Source organism: Balaenoptera musculus, chromosome 18 (assembly GCF_009873245.2).
Source record: "Balaenoptera musculus isolate JJ_BM4_2016_0621 chromosome 18, mBalMus1.pri.v3, whole genome shotgun sequence".
Classification (NCBI taxonomy): Eukaryota; Metazoa; Chordata; class Mammalia; order Artiodactyla; family Balaenopteridae; genus Balaenoptera; species Balaenoptera musculus.
In genome coordinates this window covers 79,590,567-79,602,965 of record NC_045802.1, presented here as the reverse complement: position 1 = coordinate 79,602,965, position 12,399 = coordinate 79,590,567, and the positions used below count along the sequence as shown (strand labels likewise).

General features: G+C 41.0%; 1 protein-coding gene across 3 annotated transcripts in view; it reads right to left on the bottom strand.

Moving 5' to 3' along the window:
- Positions 1-3,468: 3,468 nt before the first annotated feature.
- Positions 3,469-12,399, bottom strand: part of CDC16 (cell division cycle 16) — a 28,319-nt gene continuing 19,388 nt past the window's right edge. For 2 of the 3 annotated variants that reach the window (XM_036831963.1, XM_036831965.1), the window contains 5 exons: positions 10,304-10,365; positions 9,259-9,394; positions 7,582-7,672; positions 3,696-3,947; positions 3,469-3,591 (listed from right to left, as the gene is read on the bottom strand). In XM_036831963.1, coding sequence (XP_036687858.1) covers positions 3,554-3,591; positions 3,696-3,947; positions 7,582-7,672; positions 9,259-9,394; positions 10,304-10,365 — 579 coding nt within the window. In that variant the 3' untranslated portion in view covers positions 3,469-3,553. Of the gene's footprint in view, positions 3,948-7,581; positions 7,673-9,258; positions 9,395-10,303; positions 10,366-12,399 lie in introns of all 3 variants that reach the window. The other variant, XM_036831964.1, reaches the window with a different exon arrangement.

The window sequence follows — 12,399 nt, the reverse complement described above, 5'->3', positions numbered from 1 at the left end:
AGACCCCAAGGTGCTGCTGCACTTTGTACTTCTGTAACCCAGAGACCCCCTGCATGCTGCTAACTCCATCATGGAGACATGTGAGCCCCTCTGGAACTTCCCTCTGCCCCAGGAGTTCCATTGCCCTCTTCCCCTTCTGGGTGGTGACCTCATGCTGCTGTCTCTGGAAGGGGCTACCCCCTCTTGCAACCTATCAAAACAGGGCTCAGATAAAGCTACCCCAAATAAAGCATGCGACTGCCATTTATGGTTGTGTCTTTTCCTTGAACAGCTCCGAAATCCTAGAACTCATTAAACCTGAACATCTCAACTGATCCAAAAAAAAGCATTTGACAAAATCAGCACCCTTTCCTGATTAAACAAAACACTCAATAAACCAGGAGTAGAAGAGAACCTCTCCAACACTAAAAAGGACATCAATGAAAGGCTAAAAGCTTTTCTTTTAAGATCAGGAATGCCTACTTTTGCCACTTCTATTCAATAAAATACTGCAATTCTAACCAGAGCAGTTATGTAAGGAAAATAAATAAAAGGAATCTAAATTGGAAAGGAAAAAGTAAAACTATCTCAACTTGCAGATGACATGATCCTATTGTGCAGAAAATTCTGAAGAACGAACACGCACACACAAATTGTTACAGCTAATGAACATGTTCAGGATACAAAGTCAACAAACAAAAATCAGTTGTATTTCTATACACTAGGAATGAGACAATCCAAAAAGGAAACTAAGAAAACAATTCTATTCACAATAGTATCATAAAGAATAAAACACTTAGGAATGAATTTAATCAAGGAGGTGAAAGACTTATACAACAAAAACTGGAAAACATTGCTGAAACACATTAAAGACAAATAAATGAAAAGACATCGTGTGTTTATGGATTAGACATATACTAAGAAGACATAGATATTCAATTAAATCCCTATCAAAATCCCAGTGGCTTTTTTTTCAGAAACGGAAAAAAAATCTAAAATTCATATGGAAATTCAAGGGACTATAATAGGCAAAACAACCCTGAAAAAGAACAAAGTTGGAGGACTTACACATCCCTATTTCAAAACTCACTACAAAGCTACAGTTGACAAAACAGTGTGGTACTAGCATAAGCATACACATATGGACCAATGGAATAGAACTCAGAGCCCAGAAATAAACCCTCATATTTATCATCAATTCAACATGGATGCCAAGACTATTCAATGGGAAAAGAACAGTTTCTTCAAGAAATGGTGCTAGGAAAACTGAATATCCACATGCAAAAGAATGAAGTTGGACCCTAAACTTACAACATTTAAAAAAATTAAAATGGATCAAAGACCTAAATTTAAGAGCTAAAACGATAAAAATCTCAGAATATCAGAAGTGAAACTCCGCATAACCTTGGATTTAGCAATAGTTTCTTAAATGACACCAAAAATGCAGACTACAAAAGTCAAAAACAAAAGAAAAATAGATAAATTGGATTTCATTAAATTAGAACTTTTGCGTATTGAAGGACACTATCAAGGGAGTGAAAGGACAACCCAAAGAATGGGAGAAAGTGTGTGCAAAATATGTATCTGATAAGGGTTTAATATCAAAAACCTATAAAGAAATCCAACAACTCAACAACAATAAGATAAACAACTCAATTTTAAAGTAAGCAAACGATTTGCATAGACATTTCTCCAAAGAAGATATACAAATGGCCAATAAGCACAGGATAAGATGTTCAACATCACTAGTGATTAGGGAAAGGCAAATCAACCAACATGAGATACCACTTCCACCTACTATAATGGTTACAGTAAAAAGCAAAACAAAACAAAACAGAAAAACAGTAAAAAGCATTGGTGAGGATGCAGAGCAATTGGAACCCTCGTGCACTGGTGATGGGAATGTAAAATGGTACAGGCACTGTGAGAAAGGTTTGCTGGCTCCTCAAAAAGTTAACCATAGTATCATCATATGACCCAGCAATTCCACTCCTAGGTATATATCCAAAGGATTGAAAACAGGGACCCAGATAATCACGCAACCATGTTCACAGCAACATTATTCACAACAGCCAAAAGGTGAAAACAACCCAAGTGTCCGTCAACAGATGAATGTGGTAAATATACATAGTTTGGAATAGTATTCAGCCATAAAAAGGAACGAAGTTCTGATAAAAGCTACAATGTGGATAAACCCTGAAAATATTATTCTAAGTAAAATAAACCAGACACAAAAGGACAAATATTGTGTGATACCACTTACATGAAATTATCTAGAACAGGCAAATTCAGAGACAGAAATTAGATTAGAGGCTACCAGAGCTGAGGGACTTTCTGCTTAGTGGGCACAAAGTTTCTGTTTGGAGTGAAGAAAAAAGTTGGAAATAAATGCCACTGAATTATACACTTGAAAATGATTTAAATGGCTACCTATCCACACATGCACACACTTTATTTCTTCATTTACAGAAAAATGGGACAGAAAGCAGAGTTCCCATATACTAACCGTCTCCCCATATCCCTATCTTGCATTGATGCGGTACAGTTGTTACCAAGAGTGATGCATTATTATCAACTAAAGTCCATAGTTTATGTTATATACATACATTTTACCAAAACAAAGGAAAAACGAGAAGAAAAAACAAATGGATGGAGGCATGTCACAAGGACATGAGCCAAGCTGAAAGACCTCCAATGGCCAAAGCTGAAACAATTGAAGCCACAAAATAAATAACGTTAGTATAAAATTATAACCTAAAATAGAAAATATGTATACATGAGTTTATGCTGATAAATAAATGGGATAAATAAATAAAATGAAGAAATGGGAGAGAACAGATGAAACCACCAGGGGATGGAGCTTAACTTAAACCCCTTGTCAAACGGAGGGTAGGCTGAACTTAGTGATTTGCTTCTAAACTGTGGGAAGAGGGAAATAGTGACTTTGCAGTGGGGAAACCTGGCAGACACCATTGTCACCAAGTGATCAGGTCCACACCTCCTGTGTAAGTCATGCTGATAACATGTACCCCTGACACAATGTGGTGAGAAAGGTACTTCACACCCAAAACCCCAGTCCAATCATGAGAAACACCTGAAACAACTCAAACTGAGGGACATTCTACAAAATATGACAAGTCCTCTCAAAACTGTCCAGGTCACGAAAGATAAGAAAAGTCTGAGACACCGTCACCGCCAAGAGGAGCCTAGGAAATCTGACGGCTAGTTGCAGTGTGGCCCCCGGATGCAGGCGCGGAAAGAGGACATTCACGGGAAAACTGGTGTCCAAAAAAGTCTGGAGTTCGGTTACTAGAAACCAACGTGGATTTCTTAGTTATGATAAAAGTCCCACAGTCACATAAGATGTTAACAATGGGGGAAACTGGGTGAGGGTACATGGAAGCTCTCAGTACTACCTTTGCAGATTTTCTGTAAGTTCAAAATTAGCCCCAAATAAAAGTCTATTGAAAAAGAAAAAACGACTTAAGACATGGTTTACCTTCTTTATTTCACTTTGTATAACTGTTCTGTAGGATCAGAAAACATCTGTTGCAAAGGTATGCAGTCCAGTCTCTTAAGGCAGGTCTCCATTCCTAAGTGCAGAGGTGGGGTCTGGGTGCATGTTGAGAAATGGGAAATTTTTAAGACAAGGATGAGAGGAAACACTGACCTACTCTAGGACAAAGGGGAACTGGGACCCGTCTGGAATCACGTACTGTGGTCTGACATAGGCGTCTCTAACATCATGTCACTTTCATTCATTTCAATTTCAAAGGTTTCTTCCAAGGAAGGTCTGGAATCTGGCGTTTTCCTTGAGGTTTCTAATGGTGCAAGCCCTGCTTCTTCCACTGTCTGTTTTTCTACTTCAAATTCCCTGAAATCCCACGGAGGTGAAATAATGTTTTTTAATGTCTTCATTGTATGCACATCAAAGTCGTAACATTTTAATTTGTCTTTGATGTCTGCTCCTAAAAAGAGAGAAATGCCACAGTAAGAACAAAAGAAGAAATTCCATTTACCTGTCATTTCCACCAGTACATAACACTGCTCTATCATTTAGGCCAGATGTCCTTGTAAGAGCACGCGCATAGCTAAGGAGGAGAAACGTTCCCATCGTGCCCCTGCTCCTGTGGTCCTGGGGACGCAGGGAGACTGCAGGGAGACTCCCAGGAGCACAGGCAGGCTCAGCCCCAGTGGGCTCAGCGGCCTCCCCACCTCCACCGACAGGAGCCTGTGCGCGGTGCTTCCTCAGCTGCACCCGGAGAGCTGCCGGCTGGCGCTTGGCCCTGGTGCCGTCACAAGCCTCAGGTATACAGAAACACAGTGAAGGGAAATACATTTTCTACAGATCAAAATCGTGAGAATAATGGATGTATTAGGTCCAATCATTCCCGACATAAACAAAATGACAATTTTACAAAGTTCAAACTAATAGCTTTCAGTAATAGATGTTTTAACAGATAACATCCAAGTCTTCTAAAGATAAAAATAGTACAGCAAGGCGATTATAGTTAATAATACTGTATTACATATTCAAAAGTTGCTAAGAGGGCTTCCCTGGTGGCACAGTGGTTGAGAATCTGCCTGCCAATGCAGGGGACACGGGTTCGAGCCCTGGTCTGGGAAGATCCCACATGCCGCGGAGCAACTAGGCCCGTGAGCCACAACTACTGAGCCTGCGCGTCTGGAGCCTGTGCTCCGCAACAAGAGAGGCTGTGATAATGAGAGGCCCGTGCACCGCGATGAAGAGTGGCCCCCACTTGCCGCAACTAGAGAAAGCCCTCGCACAGAAACAAAGACCCAACACAGCCATAAAAAAAAAAAAAAAAAAAAAAAAAGTTGCTAAGAGAATAGACCTTAAAAGTTCTCATTGCAAGAAAAAACTTTTTCTAACTATGTGTTATGACAGATATTAACTAGACTTACTGTGGTGGTCATTTCACAATGCTTACGAGTATTAAATTATGTTGTACACCTGAATTTAATATAACATTATATGTCAATCTTACCTCAATAAAATAAAATAATATGTAATGAACAATACACTTGGAAATCTCCTTTGTAAGACCATTACCTTTGTGAGGACAGGCAAAACGTCCGTGTTATTCAGTACTGTATCTCCACACCTCTCTTAGCCTTATAGGACTTTTGCATTTAAGCTTCACAACTCCTCCTTGGACAAATGTGGAAACTGAGGCTCACACCTGTCCCAAAGCCACAGGGCTACTGAGTGGCAGAGCTGAGATTTCAACCCAAGGTCTTTTTTTTTTTAAGTTTTAAAAATTGAGCCATAACATACAAATTGTGAAGTGTGCACAGCTGGATGAATTTTCACATATGTACACACCCACATCACCACCACCAGACCAAAACAGAACATTGCCAGCTCCTAGAAAACCACCTCAGGCTCCCTCTAGGGAACCTTCCCTTTTAATCACTGCTCTCATTCTTCTATCACCACTGATTAGTGCTGCTTATTACTAATCTTCGTATAAATGGAATTAATCAGTATATATTCTTTTCTGGTCAAAACTTGTGAGACTCATGTATGTTACAACACAATTCAGTCGTTAGTTCTTCTAACTGTGCAGTGTTCTCCACTCTCCTATTGGTGGACCCCGGTTATTTCCAGTGAGCTGCTGCGGGAAAGAAGCCACTATGAACAATCCTGCGTGTGAATTCTGGCTTACCGCGGCACTTGCTTCTCTTGGGCATAAACCTGGGAGCAGAGCTGCTACACTGTAAGATCAGCATGGAAGGTCACTGCCTCAATCGCCCCCAATGAATCACACCTCCCAGCACCCACGCCCTTGAATAAGCCCTCCTGTGCTGACGCTGCACTTAATCACGACTCATTTTGAGGAACAGAATGTGATGGAAGTGATTTGTGCAACTTCCAGCTTTCAAGGGGTCCTGATGCTTAGTTCCTGCCCCTCAGGACCCTGAGACGACCATGCTGTAAAGAAGCCAGGGCTAAAGACCCATGGAGAAGCCCAGCTGCGTCACTGAGGTCCCCCTGTGTATGAGGCCATCTTGGACCATCAGCCCCTCCAAGTGAAGAAGACCAGCAAGAGAGCCATGAACTGACCCGCAGGACTGTGGGAAATTGGCCAGAGTGGTGTGTTAGGCAGCAAAGGCCTGTTTAACTTTAGCAGATGTGCTGTTAAACAGTTTCCCAAAGAGGTCTGACCTGTTTATAACCCCGCCAATAATCAATAATACACAAGAGTTCCAGCTGCTCCGTGCCATTGCCAACACTAGTTACTACCAGTCAGTATTTGTCACTTTTAGCCATTCTGGCAGGTTTATAGTGGTGCCTCATTATGGTGTGTTTTTTTTTGTTTTTTTGTTTTAATTTAATTTAATTAATTTATTTATTTTTGGCTGCGTTAGGTCTTTGTTGCTGTGTGCAGGCTTTCTCTAGCTGCGGCGAGCGGGGGCTACTCTTCATTGCAGTGCGTGGGCTTCTCACTGCAGTGGCTCCTCTTGTTGTGGAGCAGGAGCTCTAGGCACGTGGGCTTCAGTAGTTGTGGCATGTGAGCTCAGTAGTTGTAGCTCGCGGGCTCTAGAGCGCAGGCTCAGTAGTTGTGGCGCATGGGCTTTGGTGCTCCGTGGCATGTGGGATCTTCCCAGACCAGGGCTCGAACCCGTGTACCCTGCACTGGGAGGCAGACTCTTAACCACTGCGCCACCAGGGAGGCCCTCATTATGGTTTTTATTTCACTTTCCTGATAAGTAATGATACTGAGCACCTTCATTTGCTTTGTAATTACCTGAATAACCTCTTCAGTGAAATTCCTGTTCAAGTGTTTTGTCCATTTTTGATGGAATTTCTACTTATTGTAGGATTATGCATGGGACTTTTTGTATTCTAGACGCAAGTTCTTTGATGAGTTTATGTATTGTGAGGGACTTCTCTCAGTCTCTAATGTGCCAGTTTGCTCTCAAGTTTTTAATTTTATTGAAGCCTAATTTAACACTTTTTCCTCTTATGCTTTTACATCCTGTTAAAGAAGTCTTTGCCTACCCCAAAGTCCAGATCTCAAGATGTAACCTCACTGCAATGCTCTTTCCCTTACAATGTTCGTAACTAAGTGGGCACCCAAGTACAGCAACTCCATACCAACTTACCTTATGACTTGCTAATCATTAAAAAAAATTTAAAGAATTACATAGCATTGTAATGTGAATGTAAGCCAACCTAACAGTCCACTGAAGTGCAAAGATTTACGTGCTATACTCTGCATTGTAAAATATTAAGGCAAGAGCCCTTTCATTTACTTATTAGAAAAATTTGTCTTAAGATTTTTTTCAATTATGCAATTAGATTGATTGTTGTGTGTCACAGTGCTTTACACAAATTCTATAACTGTATTTTGCATATAGCAAGTACTCAACTTTAAACTGAATGGATACTTAATGAATCATTAATTCCCACACGTTGTTCCACTGAAATAAATGGAGTTTCTTAATATTAATGTAGCTAGAATCATTAGAAAAATGAACTTAGAACTTTACATGAGAATCTGAGAAACCTAAAAAGAGATATACAACAATCTAAAAAATGGAATACAACATCAATAAGAATAATTATAATCTTACCAATATAAGCTTCAGAATCACCAATGTACATTTCAATGCAATGACCAAGCATTGTAACAGAAAATGTATCATCTCGCCTAAGACCAAGGGCCTGCCAGAAAAGATTCAGCAGGGTTATTACAAGAAAATTTGTTTCCTTTTCTTTGGTGTAAAACATTCCCACAGGACTCATTTCTAAATACTCCAGGGAACCCAGGGTAGAGGTGGAGGGAGGCTGTTAGTGGGGATACAGTTAACATGAGTAGCAAATAGTTGATGACTGTTGAAATTGGGTGATGGGTACATGGAGGGTCATTACATTATCCTATTGTTTATGTTTGAAATCCCCTCCTCCAAAAAGATTTAAAAACCTGTATCTCCACAAAAAGCCTTTGAAGACTTCTGTATTAATTAAATCATAGAAGAGAGGTAAATTACACAATGTTCAAATACAGACATTTGAAAGATCACAAAAACTATTAACACTTCTAAACACTTCTGCCTGCTCAGAAAGTATTCTGGTTATCTCAGTGGCACCTCACGACTTCACCTTACCTGAAAATCTCTAACCAACCTTTGCAAATCAGTTACGAATCTATCACTCACAAATTTATCTTTGAAATATTGCATTTTCTCATATTTTATCTCTTTCTCCAAAAACAGTTATTTCATCGATTCTAAGACCCACATTTTTTCAAATTCTAGCATTTCTGAACTTGGGAAGTCTTTCAACAGGTGGTTTCTTACTACTGCTGTCCACCGGTCACAGCCATGATACGGGAGTCCGTGACAGCAATGTGGGCTTGGCGGCCACATCAACAGCACAGACTAGACCACAAACCTCCTGAAGAACACCTACAGAAGATATCTGAGTTGTGGTTGTTGTCTAACAACCTTTTGGGGACACTTTCTGACAGAGCCAATGTCTCTGGCTGGGAGGAACCTGAGTGAAATGGGGCATGTGTACCGGCACACGGACACAATTTTGGGAAAACAGGAATGACCACCTGGTACAAAAGTGATTCAGAAGGAGCAAACTCTGAATGGGAAGAACTGAATATCTTAACTATTTATTTCACTTATACTTTCTTTTTTATGTAGGTAGTAAAGTGATCCCTGATAAAAATCTATGTCCTAATATGTCCAAAAGAGCACTTTTTCTAAGTACAGAAAAACTAAGTGATAGGAAAGAATTATGATAAAGTGTAAACGGCAGCGTATTTTTGTGTGTGGTCATCTTGCTTATTAACGGTGGCTTAGAGCTGATGAAATACTGCATATGGATTAAGGGGAGAGTCTTTCCCAGTGATGAATGCACAAGCTTTGTTCATCTATAAACACGATCTAAGGGAATTACTTTTAAGTCATAAATAGAAAGAATGGAGTTCCCAAAGGGCTCCTTAGATGTACACCCAGCTCAGCTGCGCTGACAAACACTCCTGGACACTTGTGTTTCTCACTGACACTCAGGACAAGGCTCACATCTGTTCTAATGTGATGAGTACTACACAACATTCACGTACTTTTCTCTGCAAAGAAAAGAATAAAATACAAGGTTGCCTGAGGAATTTTAAAATGTAAATTTTAAACTGCACTTCTGTAAAGTAACAAAACATTGCCTAGAAAAGATCTTTAAAAAAAAGTGGTAACTGTTAACCAGATTTAAAGTTAGGTACAAACAAAAGACGAAAGACGTACTGTGTGGAAATAGTCCACAGCATTTTCAAAGTTGCCCATCAGACTATGGATGTACCCTATGGCAGAATAGGTGGACGCATTCTGAGGAATCAACACCAGTGCCTGCCGGTGATAGTCCAAGGCTTCAGCATACTTCCTGGGAGAGAAGACGAGGGAGTCAAGGGAGGAGAGGAGAATAGAAAGAAAGAGAGAAAGCTGTCAGTGGGTACAGTGGGTACTCCTTGATGTAACCACGTAAGAACCACTTTCCTATATCAGAGAAACAGTCTAGACGGCAACGGTCCTTCGCATCCACTGCGTATCTTCAGTGTGTCTTCCTGCCTTCCAGCTGAGGGTGGGCACTCCCGCAGGGCTACCAGCTGAATCCCATGCTTGACCCTTGGGCCTGTGCCCCATCGCACAGCAAGACCTCTTCTACGTGAAGACAAGCCTCCTACACCAGGGATGGTTACAAGCAACCAGATGGTTTTGCTTTAAGGTCCACAGGAGTTACTGGGAGCATCATTTCCCCAAATTCTCTGCAATACCTGCTCTGTAAAAACTCTTGTGAAAAAAGGTTTTGTGCTTAATAATGTTTGGGAAATGCTGCAGTTCATAATGCATAGTAAAGACTGCAAGAAATCCTAAAAAACCTGCTAAATTTTGAGTAACCTCGAGGTTCCCAAACTTATTTAACCAAAGAATCTCTTTTTCAATTGTCATCTATTATCACAACAATCATCACACCACAAAACTGGTATCTGGAGGAGAAGAGTGAGTTAGGATATGGATATGGCTTTAATTAGCTCCTACTCTCCTAATTCTTCTAAATTAATTTTGAACACTAAAATTTTTTAATTCTAGAAAATAGAAGTTATTATAATTCTCAATATATTTCTAAAATAAAATTATACCAAGAGAGGTAATAAAAACATTTGTTTTGTGCTTGTTATATCTGAGTAGCCAAGTACAAGAAAGCTAAATAAAAATATGGAAAAGAGCTATACAAAATTAAGTAAACTTTTAGTCACAAAGAATATTTCTGAAAATGCTTTACTTCACTTACTTAAGTTTTCTGCAGACATGGCCCAAGTTGTTCAACAAAGGTTCCCATTTGTCAACTGTTACCTAAAACAAAGCACATCAGACCCATGATTACAAGCTACTTTTCAACCTGACCCGTTTGCACTGCATGACTTCACTCATCTGTGCGAGAGGGGCTCTCTCCTGGTGCTTGCACAGCACTAGGCAAGAGTGTTGTTTTTCCAGCTTTCCTACTAGAAGACACTTCCTGAGGGTTATTTTATTAGCACTATTTTGTCAGAGCCCATCCATGCCAAAGAACTTCAAATTCTGTACCTCCAGCCCAGAGCTTTCCATCTGCCTAGTAATGTTGCTACTCAGAAGCCTCACAAGCACTTCAAGCCCAACACACCACATGCTAACCTCTCATCCCCTCTCCCCTGTCATCCCAGCTCCCTGACCTCACCCCTTCTGGTGCTCCGCCATTCAGCACACAGCACCGTGTCACCCCTGACCCCTCCAAGAATGGCTTATCAGCCTCCTCACCAGAACGCCACCCCCATCACTAACACGTCTTGTCTGGGCCCCATCATAGGAGTCTGACCACGTCACCCGTCTTAAAGCTCCTACTGTCCCGCCACCTCACAACAAGGTGCAAACTCTAACATCACCTTCAAGGCCCTTGGAGACCCACACTTACCCCTCCTGCCCCATTTCTTGACGTTCTCTGTGAACTGAAAATCCAAGCCATACTGAATTAGCTCCAGTTTTGCACATACCGTTCTCTATACCTGAAATACCCTTTTCCTTACTTTCGCCTGGCTAGCACCCATCCTCTAGGACTGAGGTGCATTTCCTTGAACCCAGAAGGCCTTCTTGACCGACCATCAAGTCTGTGTGGAGTCCTTTACTTCCTCAATCACAGCCCTTTCTGTGCACTGTATTATTACTGCCCATTTATTTATCTGCACTGATCCGAGGGCATCAACATCAAACCAGTTTTCTGTTGCCTCCCAGCCCCTAGCTCAGAGCTTAGGACACAGTCGACACGCAGCAGTAAGTCAGAACTAAGGGAATAAACAGACCCGGTCACACCCTCTAACTCCCCTGAGCCCAGCTCTGGGAGGCACCGCCCATGTGAATGAAACAAACCCTCTACGATTCTTAGGCACAACTGCTTTCCTGCGCTACTCTGACATTTGCTGCAGTTTACAACTAGATCACACAATATCTTCCCCATCTAACTTTTTAATGAGCATTTTGAAAGTTTAATAGTATTGTGCTTTTGTATTTAAACCATTACTTTAAATGTCTGCAAGAATCCAAAGTGTCTTCTGATCATCAAAGATGTATATAATTCCAACTTTACATGTGGGTTATGACAGTGCGTCTCAAACGTTTCCGCGCATGAGAATCACCCGGGGATCTTGCTAAAACTGCAGATTTTGCTTCAGCAGATATGAAGTTCTGCACTTCTAATGAGCTCCCAGGTGACGCTGATGCGGCTGGCCCAGTCCGAGGAGCAAGGTCCTAAGGTATTCAGTTCTTTGAAAATGGGCAAGGTGATAAGTGGCAACCCTATATCAACAGAAACACATGTATTATCCAGACCACCCAAGACTGAGCTGTGGAAGACCTGCTTTATATACATACATGTGCAAACACACAGATATATAGTTTTTAAGTTCATATGACACTTAAGAAGAGACCAAAATAAACAAAGCTGTGTCTACAGGGACAAGTAAACCGCCACCTGGCAGGGAGCCCAGGGGAGCTGTGTCTGTCTCAGTAAAGAGGAACTTACAGCCAAGGAAGATGTATGCTGTGGGCAAGTGTTCCTGGGGGCAGGAACAGAAGGACACTGGAAGTGATCATCAGAACAGAGTAAGACAACACAGGCATGAATAAAAAGAATCAGGAACCAAAGAGCAACAACATGCAAATCTCTGACCTACAGAAGTTTACAGTGTCCAAAACTGTTAGCATTTAATATAATACCAGTGTTTACACATCCATGATAGCTGGAAGGTTAATTCATGAGCACAAATTCATGCACCTCTCATATGACAGAACCTGGTTAAAGATCTAAATATATACTAAGTATCAGGTAAGGAAGAGCAATGATAGGTCTAATTTTAA